General features: G+C 36.8%; 1 protein-coding gene across 1 annotated transcript in view; it reads right to left on the reverse strand.

Annotated features, from left to right (window-relative positions):
* LOC107699243 (autism susceptibility gene 2 protein-like) overlaps positions 1-20,547 on the reverse strand; it is a 262,039-nt gene that overhangs the window by 153,478 nt on the left and 88,014 nt on the right. Inside the window, exon 3 of the mRNA XM_016500439.1 lies at positions 15,012-15,233. Within this exon, the coding sequence (XP_016355925.1) occupies positions 15,012-15,233 (222 nt within the window). The remainder of the gene's footprint in view (positions 1-15,011; positions 15,234-20,547) is intronic.

The raw sequence follows: 20,547 nt of genomic DNA on the forward strand, positions 1-20,547 counted from the left end.
ATAGCCTGCCCTATAGCATGGTGTATTTTTATTTGTTTTGTTAATAAAAGTTCTATGTTTTATATATAGGCTAAAGTGAGTTTGACATTGTATTTTGTTGTTGCATTCAAGCAATTGACGCTGAACTGCCGCTAATTCAAAAGTGAAAGTAAAATGTGCACGGTGCTTTTAAGCTATTTAAAAGCGAAGGAAAGCGAGGAAAAGAGGGAATGCCCCGCCCCCGCGGTGATACCGGTATTACCGGTGTTGTCACACGTCGATTAACTGGTGGGAAAATTTCCTCACCGTCACAACCCTAGTCGCAGGTCAGTGTGAGCTCTCGAGGTTGTAGGCCTTTAGCAGCAATCAGACAAGCGTTTAGCTGTTCTGTTCACCGACGCCAGGTTTTCTAGACTTGGTAGTCATGTGTTAACTTCATTTGAGCCCCCAAAAGAAGCAGTGATACAACTAAGACCAGAGTTCCTCAAAATATTCATGAATAATATCAGTATTTGTACTAAAAACTAAAATAAAATAAAGCAACAAATATTCAATTATATATTTATTATAAGTATTTCATCCATTTTAAATCTGAATATGTCTACAAATTTTAGCTCCCCATATACAAATAATAAGAAAATAGTAGCTCTCACTAACATCACTAACAAACTCAAAATTATTTTGATAGGAAAAGCGCCGTCCTACACCTAAATTCCTGCTAAATTCTGATTGGTCCGCAATAAGTCAATCAAATTGTAACTTGAAAATGATTAGTCAGTTAATAAGCTGTTCAAAATGTGATGTATTAACATATCATGATATGTTATGATATAACAACAACAACAACAGTAGCAATAATAATACTAATTGTTGTTGTTGCAGTAACCCACTGGGCTGCTCTCTCAGTAACTTCATTTTTAAGGGCAGACCAGATTTATAACCAGTCCCAGCTGAACAAAAGACAGACAGGAAGACAGAGAGATGACTGTGGCTCAGTGGTGGTCATGTGGCCATAATTTGATTTTATTTATTAAATTCAATTCACTTTATGGCCAATTTGTTGAGTTATATCAGAACACACCCAGATCATTCATTCACTCTATCCCTCCAAACAGAAACAGTCACACACAGATTATATTTCCACCTCCACAGTGCCAACACATAGTGTCTTTAGTACCTCATAATTCAGCTGCACTTATGTAGGCCATGGTGAGAGCTTGCTTGCTTATTCATCCAGAATAGACTCAGCTAAAGCTGCTCTTCACTGCTGAGTGGAAAACGTTTTTTCTTGTCATAGTCCAGTTGCTCTTATCATACGAGAAGTCAGGATTTCAGTGTTGAGAGCTGTTCCTTGATCATCACTAGAGGAGAATCTCTCCCGGGAGCTATTCAAAACGAGCACAGAAAGGGCCTGAACCTATGAACGGCTTCCCTGCAGGAGGCTCTGTATTCAATACAGGCTGGAATTTATGTTTCTCTGTGTGCTGTGTACTGGGCATAAAATATTACCCCATCTGTTCTTACCATAAAAGCCATGTGCAATTTTCTCTTTCCACTTCCACTTCTTCCTTTTTCATTCGGATTTTGCCCAGCATGCTTCTGCATCTCCTCTCTCTGCTCTTACTTTCCCATTCCCTCAAAGAACCCCTGCATGGTTACCTGATCAATAGTGTCTTTACAGGTTCACTTGGTGCCAAACACCTCCTGGTTCTTTCACAGATCCACCTGAGGGTGATGCATTACTTCTTATGATTTCGAACTCTACCTTAGTTTTGGAGATAAAGAGTAATACTCAGTCTTGAGTAAATTCAATAGTAGTTCCAAACTCTCTACTGGTTTTTGTTAAGCTTGGTATTTTAGTTTAAGTTTCATACAGAATGTTACATCATATCCTTACAAGACACAAAGACTACAAAGCAACAAACCATAATCTTTTCCATGTTTTTCAATGTTTTTTGGCCTAAACTAATCGCTTGGTAGCCCTGCCCATCATGAAATCTCACTGGTCCACAATATCCCTCCTCAAAACTGTCCATTAGTCTTAAAAATGTCTAAATGACTGTAATTGTGTAATGTGATGCATAAAAAAAAGTTTTTACTATTATGAACTTTTTGTGGAATGGAAAGGTTCCATGGATGTTAAAAGTTCTTTATGGAATCATCAATGCCCATAAAGGTTAGAATACGGTGTAACAGTCAAGTCCTAGCTTGCTTATTCAGACTATGCACTGAAAAAATGGCAATGGGGAGGTTGTTGAATTTTTAAATATGCATTTCGCATTTCTTACATTTATTCTCCTGAACTGTTTTTTTTTTTTTGGAATGCTGTTTAGTAGTGGTGAGTATTATTAATAACTTTTACTTTTGTTTTAAGAGGTTGCCTTCACATGTGTACATCTCTGATGACTACTTTGAATGATATGCGTCTTAATATAATTTGATGAGCATAATCCAATAGTCAGTTTTAAAACTGATGCATACTTTTGATATTTTACAGATATCTGATATTTCACCAGACAAGTGCACTTATTGACATCCACTTCACTGTCAGTCCAAAGCCTCTACATTAATGTTATTTATGAAACTATACTGTAATCTGTATGTTTAGTTCATCCGTTTAAATCACATGTTTGCTACTTTTAAAATCTTTGTCTGACAATGTTGCAAATGTTAATATTAATCTATTATTTTTCTCTCTTCCCTGTCCATTGGATGTGTCAGTGTATTAAGGGTGCACAGTAGCAGTTGCAGTTAGATTGGAGTTACCGAAACATCCACACTTTGGACATTTCTGCCATTATCCATGTACGTATTCAAAGTGTGCAATATAATTTTACAGTTTGTTGTAGGAAGACACTATTGGATTTCTTGGCCTACCATTCGCAATCCTAGAACTGATGTCCAACAGTTATCTGTAATCAGTCTTTGTTGACTGGTTCTTATTATATTCAAGTTCACATTTCTCAGGATACAGACGTTACTAAATTATTGAAATTAAGTTTGATATTTCTGTACTGAATCTTATTTTTTAACTGTGCATTCTCCAGGCTGCAGATGAAGCCCTCATCCCAGAATGCATTGAGGAGACAATGCCCATGATAGACCAGGGGACATCAGGATCGTCAATGAGGGCCAGATAATCTTACAGTTATTTGGATAACTTGGCATTAGCTACTGCACAATTCAACAGCCCATCTAACTGAAAGGGAACATTCACCCAAAAATATAAATTCTGGTATCATTTACTCACCCTCAAGTTGTTCCAAACCTGTATAAATTTGTTTGTTCTGCTGAACACAAAGGAATGTATTTTGAAGAATGCTTATAACCGAACAGTTTTAGGGGCACCATTGACATTGACCATAGTATTTTTTTCCTACTATGGCAATCAATGGTGCCCCAAAGCTGTCTGGCCTCAAACATCCTTCAAAATACCTTCCTTTGTGTTCAGCAGAACAAAGAAATTTATACAGGTTTGGAACAACTTGAGGGTGAGTAAATGATACCAGAATTTTAATTTTTGGGTGATTGATCCCTTGAAGTATTTCTTTGAGGTGTATAATGGTGGAGCTTTAAAATCAGCACACTTTCAAAGAAAGTCCTTCCTAAAAAATGTAGAAATGTTTTTTGTAGTACATTAGTTATGCTGTTATTGTTCTTATTGTGTAACATTGTATTACGTAAAGCAATTTTTGGGGGGCGTGGGTTGAGGGGAATGAAGTTTTAGTTTTGGATTTTGCTTTTATATGGGCTTATATTATACTTTAACAGATGCATTTCAAACAAATGAGCTATGTCTGTAACATGTCTCCTGTATATTTGTAATATGTATGAACTGTTGTGTACTATTGAAAAAATACAGTATTTCTTTCCAAGAAATGTTTTTGCTTATTGCCTGGTGTTTGATGGCCACTGAGAGAGAAATGATTCACTGTTTATGTGAAGAATGAGCTGTGAATGAAGAGGACGTGTGGAACAGTCTTTAAAAATAATTTTCAGTTTTCTTTACTGTATAATAACAGTAAAGGAAACTGATAAGTTAGTGAATTTAAAAAGCTATGAAATATACTGTCAGGTTTAATGATATTTTGATCATTTACATTTTTGGTGAATTATTCCTGTTTTCTGTTCACCTGGGTTTCAAGAAGGGTTTTGAGCAATGCCTGGGTTTCCATAAGAAGGCTACACCAATCTATACAAATGTGATGTTGGCATCTAAAACACTGGCCTTCAGTTCCAGTCCAGATGTACAACTGTTGATCCATGCAGAGCTAAATTCCATCTCTATGAGCTGATCAAGAACCTCACTCTGGAAACCTTGGCCAGACCAGCGGAAAAACAAACACAAGCTCCACAAACTACCAGCTTCTCCACTGACTCATATCTCCACTGAAGTTTCTAAAAGAAAAAATAGAATGCTGGAGAAATGTTTGGTTAGCAACCCATCCTAAAATATGGGAAGAACAAGAGAATTGAGCAGAAGAAAGATCTTGAGATGTTTATAGACCTTGTTTAACATTCTAGACACCAACATCTACGAATGATAGCTAAAACCATTACTACGTATGTTCAAGCTGTTGGTTGGAACATGGTAGATGCTTAGTTGCATCTATCTATCCATCCATCTATCCATCCATCCATCCATCCATCCATCCATCCATCCATCCATCCATCCATCCATCCATCCATCCATCCATCCATCCATCCATCCATCCATCCATCCATCCATCCATCCATCCATCCATCCATCCATCCATCCATCCATCCATCCATCCATCCATCCATCCATCCATCCATCCATCCATCCATCCATCCATCCATCCATCCATCCATCCATCCATCCATCCATCCATCCATCCATCCATCCATCCATCCATCCATCCATCCATCCATCCATCCATCCATCCATCCATCCATCCATCCATCCATCCATCCATCCATCCATCCATCCATCCATCCATCCATCCATCCATCTAGCTATCGTACGAGTAATGTATTTAACTTGGTTCCTGTATAATTATTACACCTGAACATCACATATCTTTTAAATAAATAAATAAAAACCTTGAAGAAAAGACACCATAAGGCTTTTCACATTGCACTAAACCCTGCGTTGTCATCGTTCTAAACCTCTCTTTAACCCTGGGTAGGGAATTAACACTGCTTTTGTATTGTACTGAATTATACCAAATTACAGTACCAAAACATTATTGTTAATCCTGGATAAAGAAACCCTGTTTACCCAGGGTTTAGATTAGAATAACCCAAGGTTAACTATTTCAAATGTGAACATAGTTGCACTATGACTGGTTGGACAGTTCTTCTGACTGGCTAAAAATTGCAATGGTTTTTTTGTGTATCAAAACATATAAACAATGTATACAATAAACAGTTTTAGTTGAAGCAGTTCTGACCCCATGCTTGTCTCCGTTTAGTAGTTCATAAAGTGAAGTGGAGGAAGTAAACTCAAGGTAATACTACAAAAACCACAGGGAGTTTACATTTGCTAAAAGTCTCTATAATGGTTCAGTGTCAGTGCAGTGTCTTGCAACTAAACAAGACGGTTGATTAAGAATCTTTACATTGTTCTTATTAAAAAGAGTGTGTGCATCTGTGTGCAACTCTTCCTGAAGGGCCATTTGTTTTTGATGTCAGCTAAGTGGGTTGGTTTGACTGACATGCAGTTTTAGCAATGCTGCTCTTTAAGTGCTGTAGTGAGGTGCAATTAATGCTGGCTACACAAGCGGTCTGACTGACAGCAACTGTCCGAGGTATTACAACCCATACAGGTAAACTGCTCTCGCTTAATTTCAGCATATGGACTGCCCACCCTCAACTTGACGGACGGCCGGCAGCCGGGGTGTCTATTATCCTGTCTTTAGCCCAGTCACCACCGCAACAATGCTTAACAAGCTTGTCTGCGAGGTTAACGCTTCACCCAATCCTGTCAAGCCGAGACGTTGTAATACATGGTGAGTGGAAAATAAGCTAATTCCATCCCTTCCAAACGGGGAGAGAGAGAGAGATGAGCAAGGGGGAGAAATTAGAACCGCACTGTGATAGGGGGACATCATGGCCTAGTCTTGTCAAACAGCATTAAGACTCAGAGGAAAAGGAAGCACTGAGGCCTGACAGGAAGTAGCAGTAAGAGTAACTGTCACACAAAGACAACATTAGGGCAAATTTCTTTGCCAGAAATAAAGAAAACAAAGACAGGGGTTTAAGTGACTCATAAAAGGGCTCGCTTAAATTCAAATGGGCCCGGGACAAAATATTTAGATGCCAGGTGACACTGAAAACTGGAGTAATGGATGCTAAAAATTAAGCATTGCCAGCACAGAAATAAACAACATTTTAAAATACATTTAGAAAACATACATAAAATACATACATAAAAAAACATAAAATACAAAAAGAAAACAGTTACTTTAAATTGTAATAATACTCCACAATATGAATGTTTTTACTGCAGTGGTGTACCCAGGGTTTAGATTAGAATAACCCAAGGTTAACTATTTCAAATGTGAACATAGTTGCACTATGACTGGTTGGACAGTTCTTCTGACTGGCTAAAAATTGCAATGGTTTTTTTGTGTATCAAAACATATAAACAATGTATACAATAAACAGTTTTAGTTGAAGCAGTTCTGACCCCATGCTTGTCTCCGTTTAGTAGTTCATAAAGTGAAGTGGAGGAAGTAAACTCAAGGTAATACTACAAAAACCACAGGGAGTTTACATTTGCTAAAAGTCTCTATAATGGTTCAGTGTCAGTGCAGTGTCTTGCAACTAAACAAGACGGTTGATTAAGAATCTTTACATTGTTCTTATTAAAAAGAGTGTGTGCATCTGTGTGCAACTCTTCCTGAAGGGCCATTTGTTTTTGATGTCAGCTAAGTGGGTTGGTTTGACTGACATGCAGTTTTAGCAATGCTGCTCTTTAAGTGCTGTAGTGAGGTGCAATTAATGCTGGCTACACAAGCGGTCTGACTGACAGCAACTGTCCGAGGTATTACAACCCATACAGGTAAACTGCTCTCGCTTAATTTCAGCATATGGACTGCCCACCCTCAACTTGACGGACGGCCGGCAGCCGGGGTGTCTATTATCCTGTCTTTAGCCCAGTCACCACCGCAACAATGCTTAACAAGCTTGTCTGCGAGGTTAACGCTTCACCCAATCCTGTCAAGCCGAGACGTTGTAATACATGGTGAGTGGAAAATAAGCTAATTCCATCCCTTCCAAACGGGGAGAGAGAGAGAGATGAGCAAGGGGGAGAAATTAGAACCGCACTGTGATAGGGGGACATCACGGCCTAGTCTTGTCAAACAGCATTAAGACTCAGAGGAAAAGGAAGCACTGAGGCCTGACAGGAAGTAGCAGTAAGAGTAACTGTCACACAAAGACAACATTAGGGCAAATTTCTTTGCCAGAAATAAAGAAAACAGACAGGAGTTTTAAGTGACTCATAAAAAGTGTAGCTTAAATTCAAATGGGCCCGGGACAAAATATCTGGGTGCCAAGTGACACTGAAGACTGGAGTAAAGTCTGCTAAAAATTCAGCTTTTCCATCACAAAAATGTATAGTATATATTTTTATAGCTTTGCCATCACATTTTAAAATATATAAAAATTTTAATCAGTTACTTCAAATTGTATATATATATATATGCACTTTTTTTCCGCAGAACCCAGTGTGAAAATCCCTGCCTAATAATACTACCACTTTAGTGCATTCAGTTTTGGAGTAGAGTCAAGACTGAAGCTAGCATTTATCAGGTGTGTGTTTGTGTGTCTCTGAGTCACACTGCAAGTGTTTGCTCCTGGGTGTCTGTGTGTTCTTTGATGGAGGCATAAGTGAAGCCGCTGCAAACCTTGTAAACCTGAGAGCACAAGAAAGAGTAGAAGAGGAAAGAGAGAGAGAGAGAGAGTTTCCATGTGTGCCTTAGAGATGCTTGTGGGTTAGAGTGGGCTCTATAACTGACATGAACAACCACGCATATAAACATGGTCCAAAATTAACACCCACCAAGTAAAGACTGGCTTTGCTGAATAAATAAAATCAGTCACTGCCAGCTGGCTGGTCACTTTTTTAGGAACATCATAAATGGTTTTATTTAATTGAAATAACAAAAATCTGTCTCTCTCTGATGCAATTGGTGCTAAGTGGCCACACAAACTGTACATAGAATGAAAAAGTACATTATATAATATAACATAAGATAACACAATATAACATAAGATAACACAACATAACATAATATAATGTATCATAGTTTCATGTCCATAAACAAATACTTACAACCGGTAAACCTTCTCAATCCAGGTGTCTCAAAATGTAATCCTGGCCCATATACAGCCACCTGCAGACATTGACACTGAGCAAACCACTGACCACTCACACATGTGTGTAAATAAGAGGACACACTGATCAGGACAATACCGGCCCTGTGTCCTCTTCGGCAGTGTCACACTGTGTACATTTCTCACACAGACTGAACACAGCTCCCAGCGGCAAGGCCAGAGAATGAGTGCTTGTGTCTGGCCAGATGGGCCTCTCAGCATGCCACTGCTGTCACACACACACACACATTCTGACACAAAAACAACACTTCACATTCACACACAAATACTGACTCATAAACAAAGTCTTGCACACACACAACCTCCCAGGCAGATGACAACCATGCTAACCTCATCTGAGCATGGCCCTGTGATTAGTGCATGAACTCAGATACCCACACAAGTACTCCATGGTAGGGCGACATCCTTTTTTTTTTCATACATAAATTTCAATACATATATACATCTTGTATATGTCAAATAGCCATTGTAACCAAGTATACTGTAAATGTATAATGTAAGTAATTATAAAAAAAAAGCAATATAAAAAAAAATATATATATTAAACCGATTGTCACCTAATTAACACAAGGGAAAATAATATTTAATTAATAATTGATATATATAATTTTAAAATGCATCAATATAACTAAACACAATCATAGAAATATTTACCTACACAAGAAGTCTCTTATTCTCACCATTTTTTTTTTATTTAATCAAAACTATAGTAAAAACAGTAATATTGTGATTTGTGAAATATTATTATAATAACATTTTATTATTATTATAATAACGTTTTTATATATATATTTTAAAATGTCATTTATTTATGTGATGATCTTTCAGAAATCATTCTAATATACTGATTTGGTGCTCAAACATTTCTTACTAGTATGAATGTTAAAAATGTTTTGCTATATTTTTATTGAAAATGTGAACAGGTTTTTCCAGTATTCTTTGAAAAACAGTCTGTTACTGTCTTTACCGTCACTTTTGATCAATTTAATGCATCCTTGCTGAATAAAAGTTATAATTTCTAAAATAATAATTTAAACAGTATCAGTAGCAGTAAAAAAAAAAAAAAACATTAAAAAAGGCCAGAGAACACATCACACATTTTTTACGTTTCAAACTGATTAATTAAAACATACAGTCTGAAATAACACCAAAGACTACTGAATGCTATTAAAGGCTGTTCATATTGCTATTGAAGTTTAAATCAGAGACACTATTACAATAGAGAAGAATTGGCACAACAAATCCAATGACACACTCTTTAAGAAAGTGTTGCCAAATACTTTATGGTCAAATAAAAAGTGCATTAAAATCACTGTAACATACAGTACCACCCAACACTACCCAATGGTGCACATGTGGATGAGCAACCAACTTTAATTTCCCATTCTCTATCTACTACCCACTATTCATATCCATGATATTAAATATGATATTCCCAGAATTTGTCAGGAAAGTAAATATCAGCACTAACAAAACTTGATTATCAAATTAAGACTACAATTTAAAGACAGCCACTTCAAAATCACAACACTCTGATATGAACGTACACAGCTGTCACAACGGTAGTGACAGCTCTCCTAATGAATATTTCTAAACATGTCACATTCCTGCAGCCTCTAATTACCACTGGGTTATGAGAGACGCTCGTTCATATATCTCTGCCATACATGCCTATGAGAACTTGACAAATAGTGGATGTGGAGAGTACCGCTGGGTGTTTCCTTTTCCCTGACTGCGGGGTGTTATCAGGAGGAGGTAATACGTCAGGCATCTGAGTCTGAGTCTGCTGCTGGCTTTCTGTTTATATATGGCTGCTGTTTGTGAATCTGGGATTTAGTGCAAACACAGGAAAGTGCCTAGAAAGCCCATGTGTCTATACACTCCAACCTCAACATGTCTCTGTCTATCATATTTAGCACATTCTAAATTTATGAATATATATGAAAGAAATTAATTGTATTTTTTTTACAATTACACACACACACACACACACTTTGAAATGTAATTAATTCCTGTGATGGCAAAGCTGAATTTTCAGCAGCCATTACTAAAGTCTTTAGTGTCACATGATCCTTCAGAAATCCTTCTAATATGCTGATATGCTGCTCAAGAAACATTTCTTATTATTATCAATGTTGTTTGATATCATATCATGAATTATTTGGCCTCAACACCAAACGATACGTATGGTGGAAATCCAATACAGCTCACCATCCAAATAACAGCATTCCTACAGTAAAGCATGGAGGTGGTAATGTCCTGTTATGGGGGTGTTTCTCTGCAGCAGGACTGGAGCACTTGTCAGGATAGACGGAAAAATGGATGGGGCAAAATTTTAAGGGGGGGGGGCCTGATTCTTTTCTATACCCACTGTATTTGAAACAGAAATTTTTTGTAACATTATAAATGTCTTTACTGTCACTTTTGATCAGTTTAATGACTTTAATGTGTTGAATAAAAGTATTAATTTCTTTAAAAAATATGTGTAAAATTATGTAGTAAAACTATGTGCGTACATTTTGGTGCATATTAAATGCCTATGTATACCTATAAATAAAATGTTTATTTTCTAAACATATGAAATTAGTTAAATACATTAGGTTAAAATGCATTTAGGTTAATATATATATGTGTGTGTGTAAAAATTAAATTTATATAAATATTATAAAAGATATAGCCTGTAAGTCAACTTTAACTCCAGTATATGAAGTATAGTCATGCTTTCCTTAGCAATGTCCAGCGTGTTTCCCTACCTACACCCCAAGACACTAGCACAGACTCCAGCATCCCCACAACCCTACAGTACATAGGACAAGCGGTTTAGAAAATGAATGGATGGATAATCATGTTTTCCTGGCAATATGTGATATGAGTGCTCCTCTGGATCCTATGAGTCTTCCCCAGGGTCGCCTGCCAGATACCCCGTTTTTCTAAATCAGTGCTCTTCACACAGGCACTGTAGTGGACAGCTGTTCAGGGCTCAGGAGAGGGCAGCCAGGGGTTCTGAAGCCAAGACTGTGAACAATATTTTGTGTGACAGCGATATAAAGGTGAGTCAGAGCTGTCAACAGAGTCAACTGAGCAGGAAACATTGAGACCCATCTGCTGGAACTTCAAACCCACATACAGACACACACACACACAACTGTGAACAGACCCTTTCATTCACACAAACACAAACACACAGGTAGAAAATGCAATTCTCTGGCCTAGGGGATAAAACCTAAAGGAAATTAGATTTTAAACTAGAAATCATAATAGAATAGATAAAACACATAGTTCTTAATTTTACTGTATTTTTGATCTTATTAAAACAAAAACTTACATACATACATACATACGCAATGTTTGACTCATGCCCTAGATGTCAAACTCACACCTGTGCAGCACAACATACACACACAGCTGGGCAGAAAAGAAGGGCGAGGGAGAAAGAGGATGAAACAATGAAGAAAGGGAATTTAATCCCCCACTATCCAGAGTAACTCAAGTTTATAGCCATTGCCTTGGTGTTTGATAAAAGCTTAAAGTGTCCTAGCCATCACTTCCCTCGGACTGCTCCATGAGAGATGGATTTGTCTGCCCTTAATTCAGCCATGGGCAGAATACACATGATGAACGAGAGAGCTGTGCAATCTCTCTCTCTCTTTCTCTCTAACAAGGACAAATGGTACCTGTACCCTTCCTGCAGCTTCCATCTATGTGAAAAGTGTGTATATGCCTTTGAGCATGTGTTTAAAGGAATATTTCACCCCCCAAAAAGAAACTGTCATTATTTACTTACCCTCATGTGGTTCCAAACCTGTATCACTGAGAATTCTGAAGAATGTACAATCCACATCCTATTACAATGAATTGGGAAGCTTCAAACAGATGCAAATGCACCATAAAGGTATAATCCATGTCCAAATGAGTATCCTGAAGTCATACTGTAGCATTGTCTGAGGAACAGACTCAAATTCAGGTCATCATCTTCAAAAATCTTGACTTCAGATCAAGCTCTCCTTGGAGCATGAATAAATGAATCATTCTTTTGAGCCATATTCTTTCAATTATTCAGTTAGATGAATCAATTTAATGCAGAAGTTTACAGCACCCTGGATTGTCAGCGAATAACACAAAGCTACTGTATGACTTTACAAGTTTTAAAATGTAAGTTTTAAAGTGTATGGACCACTTTTATGAGACATTTATTGCATTTCTTGTGTTTTATGTGCTTAAAAGAATAGTTCACCCAAAAAAATTAAAACATACTCACCTTTAAATCATAAAAGATGTAGGCTAGATGAGTTTGTTTCTTCATTGGAACAGATTTGAGAAAATTCAGCATTACATTATTTCATCCATGGATCCTCTGCAGTGAATGGGTGCCATCAGAATGCAAGTACAAACAGCTGATAAAAACATCACAATAATCCACAAACAATCTACACGATTCCAGTCCATCAATTAACACCTTGTGAAATGAACAGCTGTGTGTTTGTAAAAACAAAATCCATCATTAAGCCGTTTTAACTTTAAACAGTCACTTCTGGCCAAAAGTACAAGTCCATAATCCATAATAATGCTTCTTACAGTGGAAAAAGTCCATCCTCTTTTGTCCTCTCACATCAAAATCCACACAGGGCTCCAGACATAAACAATTAAGGAGCCATTGGCTCTTATAAGAAACAAAAATAAGCCCCAAATTATTTTTTTTAAGTGCCACAGAATAAAAGTGTTGTATTTATTATTTTTATTTATTTTTTTACACTTTAACATTTCCGTCATACTGTTATGTGTTTATGTCTCATCTTTTCTTGTCTTTGTCAGCATTTTAATCCATCTTGTAGATGTCCTGGGAACTAAGGTTCACTTAAAATGGGAACTAAACATCTTTTCCAACTTCAGAACTATACACAATCACAAAGAATTGTTTATTACACAGAATCTGTGCCAATATCATGGACCATAACTATGTCAGCATCACTTGGCCTTTGAGTGTATTTTGAGCTCCTCCTCAATGCATTCTATAAATGTTGTCATATGTCCTGCACACATCCAGTCTATTTTTCTTCATTAGTAACATGCAGTTATATAGAAGGTGTTGAATTTAATTTTTAGCTCCTTGCATTCTCTCTTATCATGTAGACAACAGGTTAAGTAAAAATAAGTATATTCAATATGCAAAATGCTCCTTTTTATAGTTATTTTTCTTGCTGACTAAGCTTATGGATGCTGAATGGTTATTTTGAGGTAAATGATTTTTATGTGGCATTGTTTACAAGCTTTACAAGTTTTCCTGAATGAGAGATTACATGAGAAATTTCAGTAAGATGTACTGTATCTTATAAAATACCTTTTGATGTACATTCATGTTTATTTCGTACTACAGCAGTAAAGAGAAAGAATGATGGGTTCACGTGGCGCTTGAACTGAGGCGCTAAAGTGATCGCTCATGCCACATTTATGAACGCCAAAATGGTATTTATTGTTTGAATTTCATTATGAATTTGGCAGAATTTTAAAGCTGATGCTTTGTTTATTAAAAGTCAACAGAGCACAAAGCTTATCACGATTATTGGACGGCAAGTGCCGTTAATCTATGGACTGGAGTCATCTGGATTACTCGTGGATTATTGTGATGTCATGAAATTCATTTAAATTTCATGGGGAAAAAAAAGAAATTCATAGAGGTTTTGGAACCACATTAGGCTAAGTAAATAATGACAGATTTTTCACTTTTTAGGTGAACTGTTCCTTTAAGTGCACATGGGTGTGTGTTCAGTGTAGTGTGCGGCCATCTCATTGCTTGCTCTGTAGTAGCAATTCCTCTGTGTAAACATGCTATAAATACTCATTAGTAAAAACAAGAGGATGTCACAAACACAAAGAGCAAGAGTGCAACACCTCGCAGCAACAATAACAAGAGTAGCTAATTTAATTAGCACCATAAAACAAGTTAAAAAAAAGCCAGCGCCCGTCCTCTTCTCATTCATCCTTAATGATGGAATTAATCAGCAGTGTCTTTACGCATCTAATCTTAGAGGACACAATCTTTATTATTCTCTCTCTCCCCACTTTGGCACTTTTTGTAAATCAGTCCACACTTTTGTCATTGTGTAATGTCTGAAAGACCCAACAAACCACCAGCCTGCCTGTAAAACCTGGTGTCATATTAATTACCTCCTCTGATTAGATTAGTAATAAGTCTTAGGCTGCTACAGAGACAGCTAATGATCATTGGCAATTACTTGATTCAAATGAGCTCCACCTTAATGAAGTCAGATTGTCGCACCTCTTCTGTTGTTCAGTCATTGCCAGTGAAGACAGACTGACATTATACACGGTGTTGAGAAATTAGCATGACTGTAGTTTTACATCATCTCAATACACAACCTAATCATGATATAATTTTGTAAAGAAATTCATAAAAACACTGAAACAAAAAAAGTGTCTCAATAAAGTAAACTGTAATTAGATGTAAATGGAAAACATAAAAGCTTAAGTTTAAGCTGAAGCAGCAAAATGACTAACTGACAATAAAAACTAAATCTGTTTTTGAACAGCTTTACTCAACCATGTGCTAAAGCTCATGCACAGGATTGTGGAAAATCTTTAGGAAACAAATTAACCAAATACAAGGCCTTGTAATGTTTTCCTGTGTGAAAAGATAAAGTTGGACTCACAGGTCGGTGTTTCTTCTGCAGGTGTTTCTTCTTCTTGCTGTGTGTATGGGCCAGGCGAGGGTTGTTCTCCTGGTCAGAGTGGTGGTGCTGGTGGTTGTTGTGGTTGAGTCGGTCCTTGTGTAGGTCCAAGCTCAGCCCGTTCGGCACTCGGCCGGACTTCTTCTTGCGCAGCGGTCCTGCCTGGTTCTGTCTCCGCTCATGGGGCTTCAGGGTCATGTCCTTCTGCCAGAAAAAAAAAGCAGATAGTGTAAAACACTTTTTGGATTAAACATTTTGACACATGCAGTCAAACCTGAATCTTTTACTTTTCATAATACATTTTATGGTGCAAAATTCATTAGAATGTGTTACTCTACAGAGAGGGAAAAAAATCAATGATTATAATCTTTTTTATCAAAATGTAAGAACTTTTAAGCCTCTACAATGACTTTTCTGACTACAGACTTAACTAAGGCTCAGAGCGATGTCTTATAATAATGTACACTTCTCAAGATTCAACTAAATCTCAATAAACAAAATCAAGCTTTTCTCAGACAGCATTTTCCACTATACACTACCGTTCAAAAAGTTTGGGCTCAGTAAGATTTATATAAAAAAAGAACAACAATTAATACTTTTATTTAGCAAGGACACATTCAACTGATCAAAGGTGACAGTAAAAATGTTTGTTGTGTTTCTAAAGATTTCAATTTCAAATAAACGCTGTTCTTTTGAACTTTATTCATCAAAAAATAAAAATGTATCATGGTTGCAACCAAAACATTAAGCAGCACAACTGTTTTCAACACTAATAATAATGAGAAATGTTTCTTGAGCATCAAATCAGCATATTAAAATGATTTCTGAAGGATCATGTGACACTGAAGACTGGAATAATGGCTGATTGAAAATTCAGTTTTGCCATCACAGTAATAAATTATATTTCAAAATATATTGAAATAGAAAACAATTTTAAATTGTAATAAAATCTCACAAGATTAACGTTTTACTGTATTTTTGATCAAATAAATGCAGCCTTGTTGAGCAAAAGACACTTCATTACAAACATACCAACCCCAAACTTTTGAACAATAGTGAATATTCGTTTTTACTCTAAAATATGTAATATTATGCGTAGTGCTGGGCGGTATACCGGTTCATACCGAATACCGGTGTTTATTTTTGTTATATGAATTTTTAAAATACTGCAATACCGGTGTATGTCGCTTAAACAACGTTTGGAACGCGACACTGTTTGAAAGGGGTCCCTTTTCACTGTTGCACTGTGGTGAGGGAACAGCTGTATGTGTTACTAAGCGTGAAAGTTCAGAAACCGAAGCTGTAGAACTAATAGAACGTGATGACACCGAAGAACTCATCCACAATATCCACATTGACCGCCACAAATATCCACCGCCCCCTGCCATCAGCTCCCGCGTAAAATAGGGCATTCTAAGTCAATATACTGCAGTATTTCATCTCTCCAGCAGTAGAAAATATGGTTAACACCCGGTCATGCATGGAAAAACAATACCGTCATGTACCGTGAAACCGGTATAATACATTGTTGGTCATACCGCCCAGCACTAATTATGCGGTTTCATGTCATTAAGGACCATTAATAAACAGCATGAAGACCATTCCTGTTACAGACTGAATGTATTTTGTACTAACACACATTACACAACCTAAGCAGTACGCACTTCAGTAGGCGTATGCTTGTCTACCTCCAGCAAACATTGTTCTGCCAAGCTGCTAAATAAAATAATCTTTACCCCACAGAAAAACAAGCATTTTGATAAAAGGAGTCTCAAATACAGCAGAGGAAGCAGAGGAGCAGTGCTCCAGTCTGACACAGAACTTTCTTATCCACAGAGGACTCGAGACAGGAAGATCAATATTCAATATGACAAAGCTCGTCTCTGCAGGGGAGCTGAGTATCTTCACATATCTCTGCTTACAGAACCAATCAATTACATTATTGTACTCCAGCTACTCCAGCTACGGAGAGATAGATACTTCCCGTGCCAAAAACAGTACACTAAAGGAAGGAAAAGTGGGACATTCGATACAGTTCAGAGCAGGAATGCCTACTGGAAACAGCACAGTGACTTGGCTACCCTTAGAGATCCACAAAATGTAATGCATGATGAAAATAAAAGAATATAGCCTATTTAAAAAAGAATAGATTAAAAATGTATCACATTTCAACAAAAACTATTAGGCACAACTGTCTTCAACATGGATAATAATAATAATGTCTGTTTCTTGAGCACCAAATCAGCATATTACAATGATTTCTGAAGGATCATGTGACACTGAAGACTGCAGTAATGGCTGCTAAAAATGCAGCTTTGCCATCACAGGAATAAATTACATTTAAATATACATCAAAATAGAAAACAGTTATTTTAAATTGTTTCTATTTTAAATGATTTTCCTACTAAAAATGGGGAGAGCTTGGAACAGTTTTGAGTGATGAAGCAAATGAATGAGTTTTGAATTGATTCACTGAAGCTGACAGTTTAAAGTGTTTCACAAAAACAAATCATTTTTTGCTACTGTAGTTTAAAACATCTCTGCTTTAACGCTTTCATACGTAACTTACAACATAAGGCATCTCAAAACTAATCTAATGTCACGCTCTTCAGCAATCTCAATGGCAAAATAAATTGCATTACAACCTTTGTCCAAAAATACAAGAGGGAACAGACCAGTTACAAAATGATGGGCAGCAAAGTGCTGTTTTTAATGTAAAAGTAATGATCATACGCCTCTCCACAGGGCCAAGGTTTTCATATCTAACTGAAGAGATGTAGAAGACCGTCCTTTTATCTCGTTTCCAAGAGCTCAGCCATTTTTCTAAAATTACAGCTCCTTTTACGCTCTTCATTTTAAGCTCTCTCTCTCTCTCTGTGTGTGTGTCTGTGCGTGTGTGTGTGTGTGTGTAAAATAATGTTGGTGTGTGATAAAAAGGATGGCTCGCATGGATGTTTCTTCTCTGATTCAGACAGTAGTTTTAAAAAGCCTTCAGTTTCATCAGAAGATATGTGTATAAAATTAAACATGGGCAAATGCTTATATTGCATCAGTTCAGTAAAGCCAAGTGTTTTCATGTATCTGATGCAAACTGTACATAGAAAAAGACCTTCTACTGTGCAAGTGTGTGTGTGTGTTTGAGAGGAGATACACCATCAGCCCTCATCCGCCTGCGGGACTGATCCATCATGTTAAACTTATGTACCAAATCAGATTACATGCTTCAGAGACATTACATGTTTAATAGCCTTCTTCATGTACTTGAAGTCAGAAACGTCAAAAGAACTCTCGGCTGAGCAGACGGAGCATGTCAGGACTGCAAGATACGACAGGCTGATAACCAGCCATCAACTCTTCAGCTCTGATAGAGCACTCTGGGTATTTGTGCTGAGGGACAACCTCTATTCATGCCGTATCTCTCTATTCAGCAATCAGAATCATTCAGACTCAAAAAAATCAAGCTGTAGTTGATTCATTTCAGCTGCTCGAGAGGAGAAGCTCCTCATAAATTACATTTATGTAATTATGTAATTATATTTACGAGGATGAGGATATGTTCAGACATACTACTTACTATATTTGAAAGGAAGCAATATGTAGGCATGGAATACTCAAATGAACAGACAAAAATGTATTTCTAATTAAATTTTCTTTTAGGGTGACTTGTAACATCTTGTCCAGGGACTGCGGATGAAAAATAGCCTTTGGCTAATTCTGGTACATTTACAGGAATGTTTTAAACTGACAAAACAGCGTATCCCACAATGCATTTGACCACTTTTAATGTGATAAATGACTTAGTGTAATCAAACTGCCAAAAGTTAAGATATAACTCATAATTGCAGTTAAAATACAACAAAATTAAAAATGAAAATTACTTTACATTTTTTAAACATACAGTTTGAAAATACACACTAAGAATTACACTAACTTTTGCACTTTTTTATTGCACTTTAATGGATCATGTGACAACAATAGGCATGGGCCGGTATGAGATTTTGACGATATGATAACCTTAAGCAAAAATATCACGGTTTCACGGTATTGTTGTTACAGCTCTAAAATATGTTAATTTTAAATGTCTGGGTAAAAAAAACAAACAAAAAAAAAAACCTGAACACAATATATTTTGAGCAACATACAGAATATTTGGAACAGTAGTATTTGTTTATTTTTTCATTGATTTGTTTCTGAAATGTAGGCTGTCCTGCAGCTTTTGATGTGGATGGTTGATTTGCTGCTAGAGCTACTGCTGCCCTAACAATAAGAAAAATAAAGACTGACATCTTTATTTAACCTACATCTGTAATTACAGTTATTTAATTTTAGTTATATAATTCATATACATATCATTTATATAATTTCATATCATTTATTTATATAATTTCATATACATAATTTGATTTAATAACCAAATTTGAAGCAAAAACAGAATGTTCTGACTAGCTTTGTGAAATTATACTACATGCCTGAACGAATCAAACAGCAGCAGCTCTGAATGGGACGCAGATTTACTCTCTGACAGCAGGAGGCGCTGATACAGCGTTTCCTTGGTTATCGCAGTAAACAAAGCAGAGCTGCGCTGAAACACTGCCTTAATGTGAATTATACGAGATGAAAAGAAAATACCATCTAAATGTGTCTGAAGACAGTCAGTTCCCCTCAGAAACACATTCATATAAACCCCCAAATCAATATTTAGGATTTTCTTCCAATGGTTTGTGCATCATGAACAGTGAGTGATCTGCCTGCTAGGCTGCTACAGTATTTTTCTCTGTGCGTCCATCTTCAGCGTCTCTGACCTGTGTTAACGGGTGTTTACAGACTTCATATTTTCATATAAATTACATCTGGAAAATGATATGCATTGCAACGCAGTTTGTGTAAGTCCAGAACAGAGATCGGCTGCAATAAAACAGCTGGTTGCCGATAGGGATACGCCGATCCGATATTCATATTGGGTATCGGCTCCGATAGTGCCATTTTTCTCGGATCGGGTATCGGTCAGAGAGAGCCGATCCAAATCCGAGATTTTATTTTTATTTTTTCCCCGATTGTGCGAATTATTCTGCTGTTGCACAGATATAATACACTACGCATCAATTTCTCTTCCCTTTGTGCTTTGCAGTTTTTAACACGAAGCATTTACAATGTGCGCACATTGTAAGCTTTTCGTGCTCATAGACTGTCAACAGGGCTCCACAGTGCGACCATTTCTACTACTGCGTGCGACTATGAAAACATATTTAGGAGCACCAGTGCGACTGACCAGATCTTCATATTTGTGATTGTGATCACTGAATATATATATATATATATATAGTATAGTATTTCAGTCTGGCGAATAAACAAAAAAATATACTAGCCAATGACGATTAAATTGCCAAGGTGTCCGTTGAGGGTTGACTGTATAAAAACAGTTCGTGCTGCACTGTATTTGTTTTGTCCTATCGTATCTATCATATGTTGTTGCCTTATTAAAAAATATGCTATACATTTAAAAGAAATGTATTTTAAT

The sequence above is a fragment of the Sinocyclocheilus anshuiensis genome, unplaced genomic scaffold (assembly GCF_001515605.1).
Source record: "Sinocyclocheilus anshuiensis isolate Anshui unplaced genomic scaffold, SAMN03320099.WGS_v1.1 scaffold334, whole genome shotgun sequence".
Classification (NCBI taxonomy): domain Eukaryota; kingdom Metazoa; phylum Chordata; class Actinopteri; order Cypriniformes; family Cyprinidae; genus Sinocyclocheilus; species Sinocyclocheilus anshuiensis.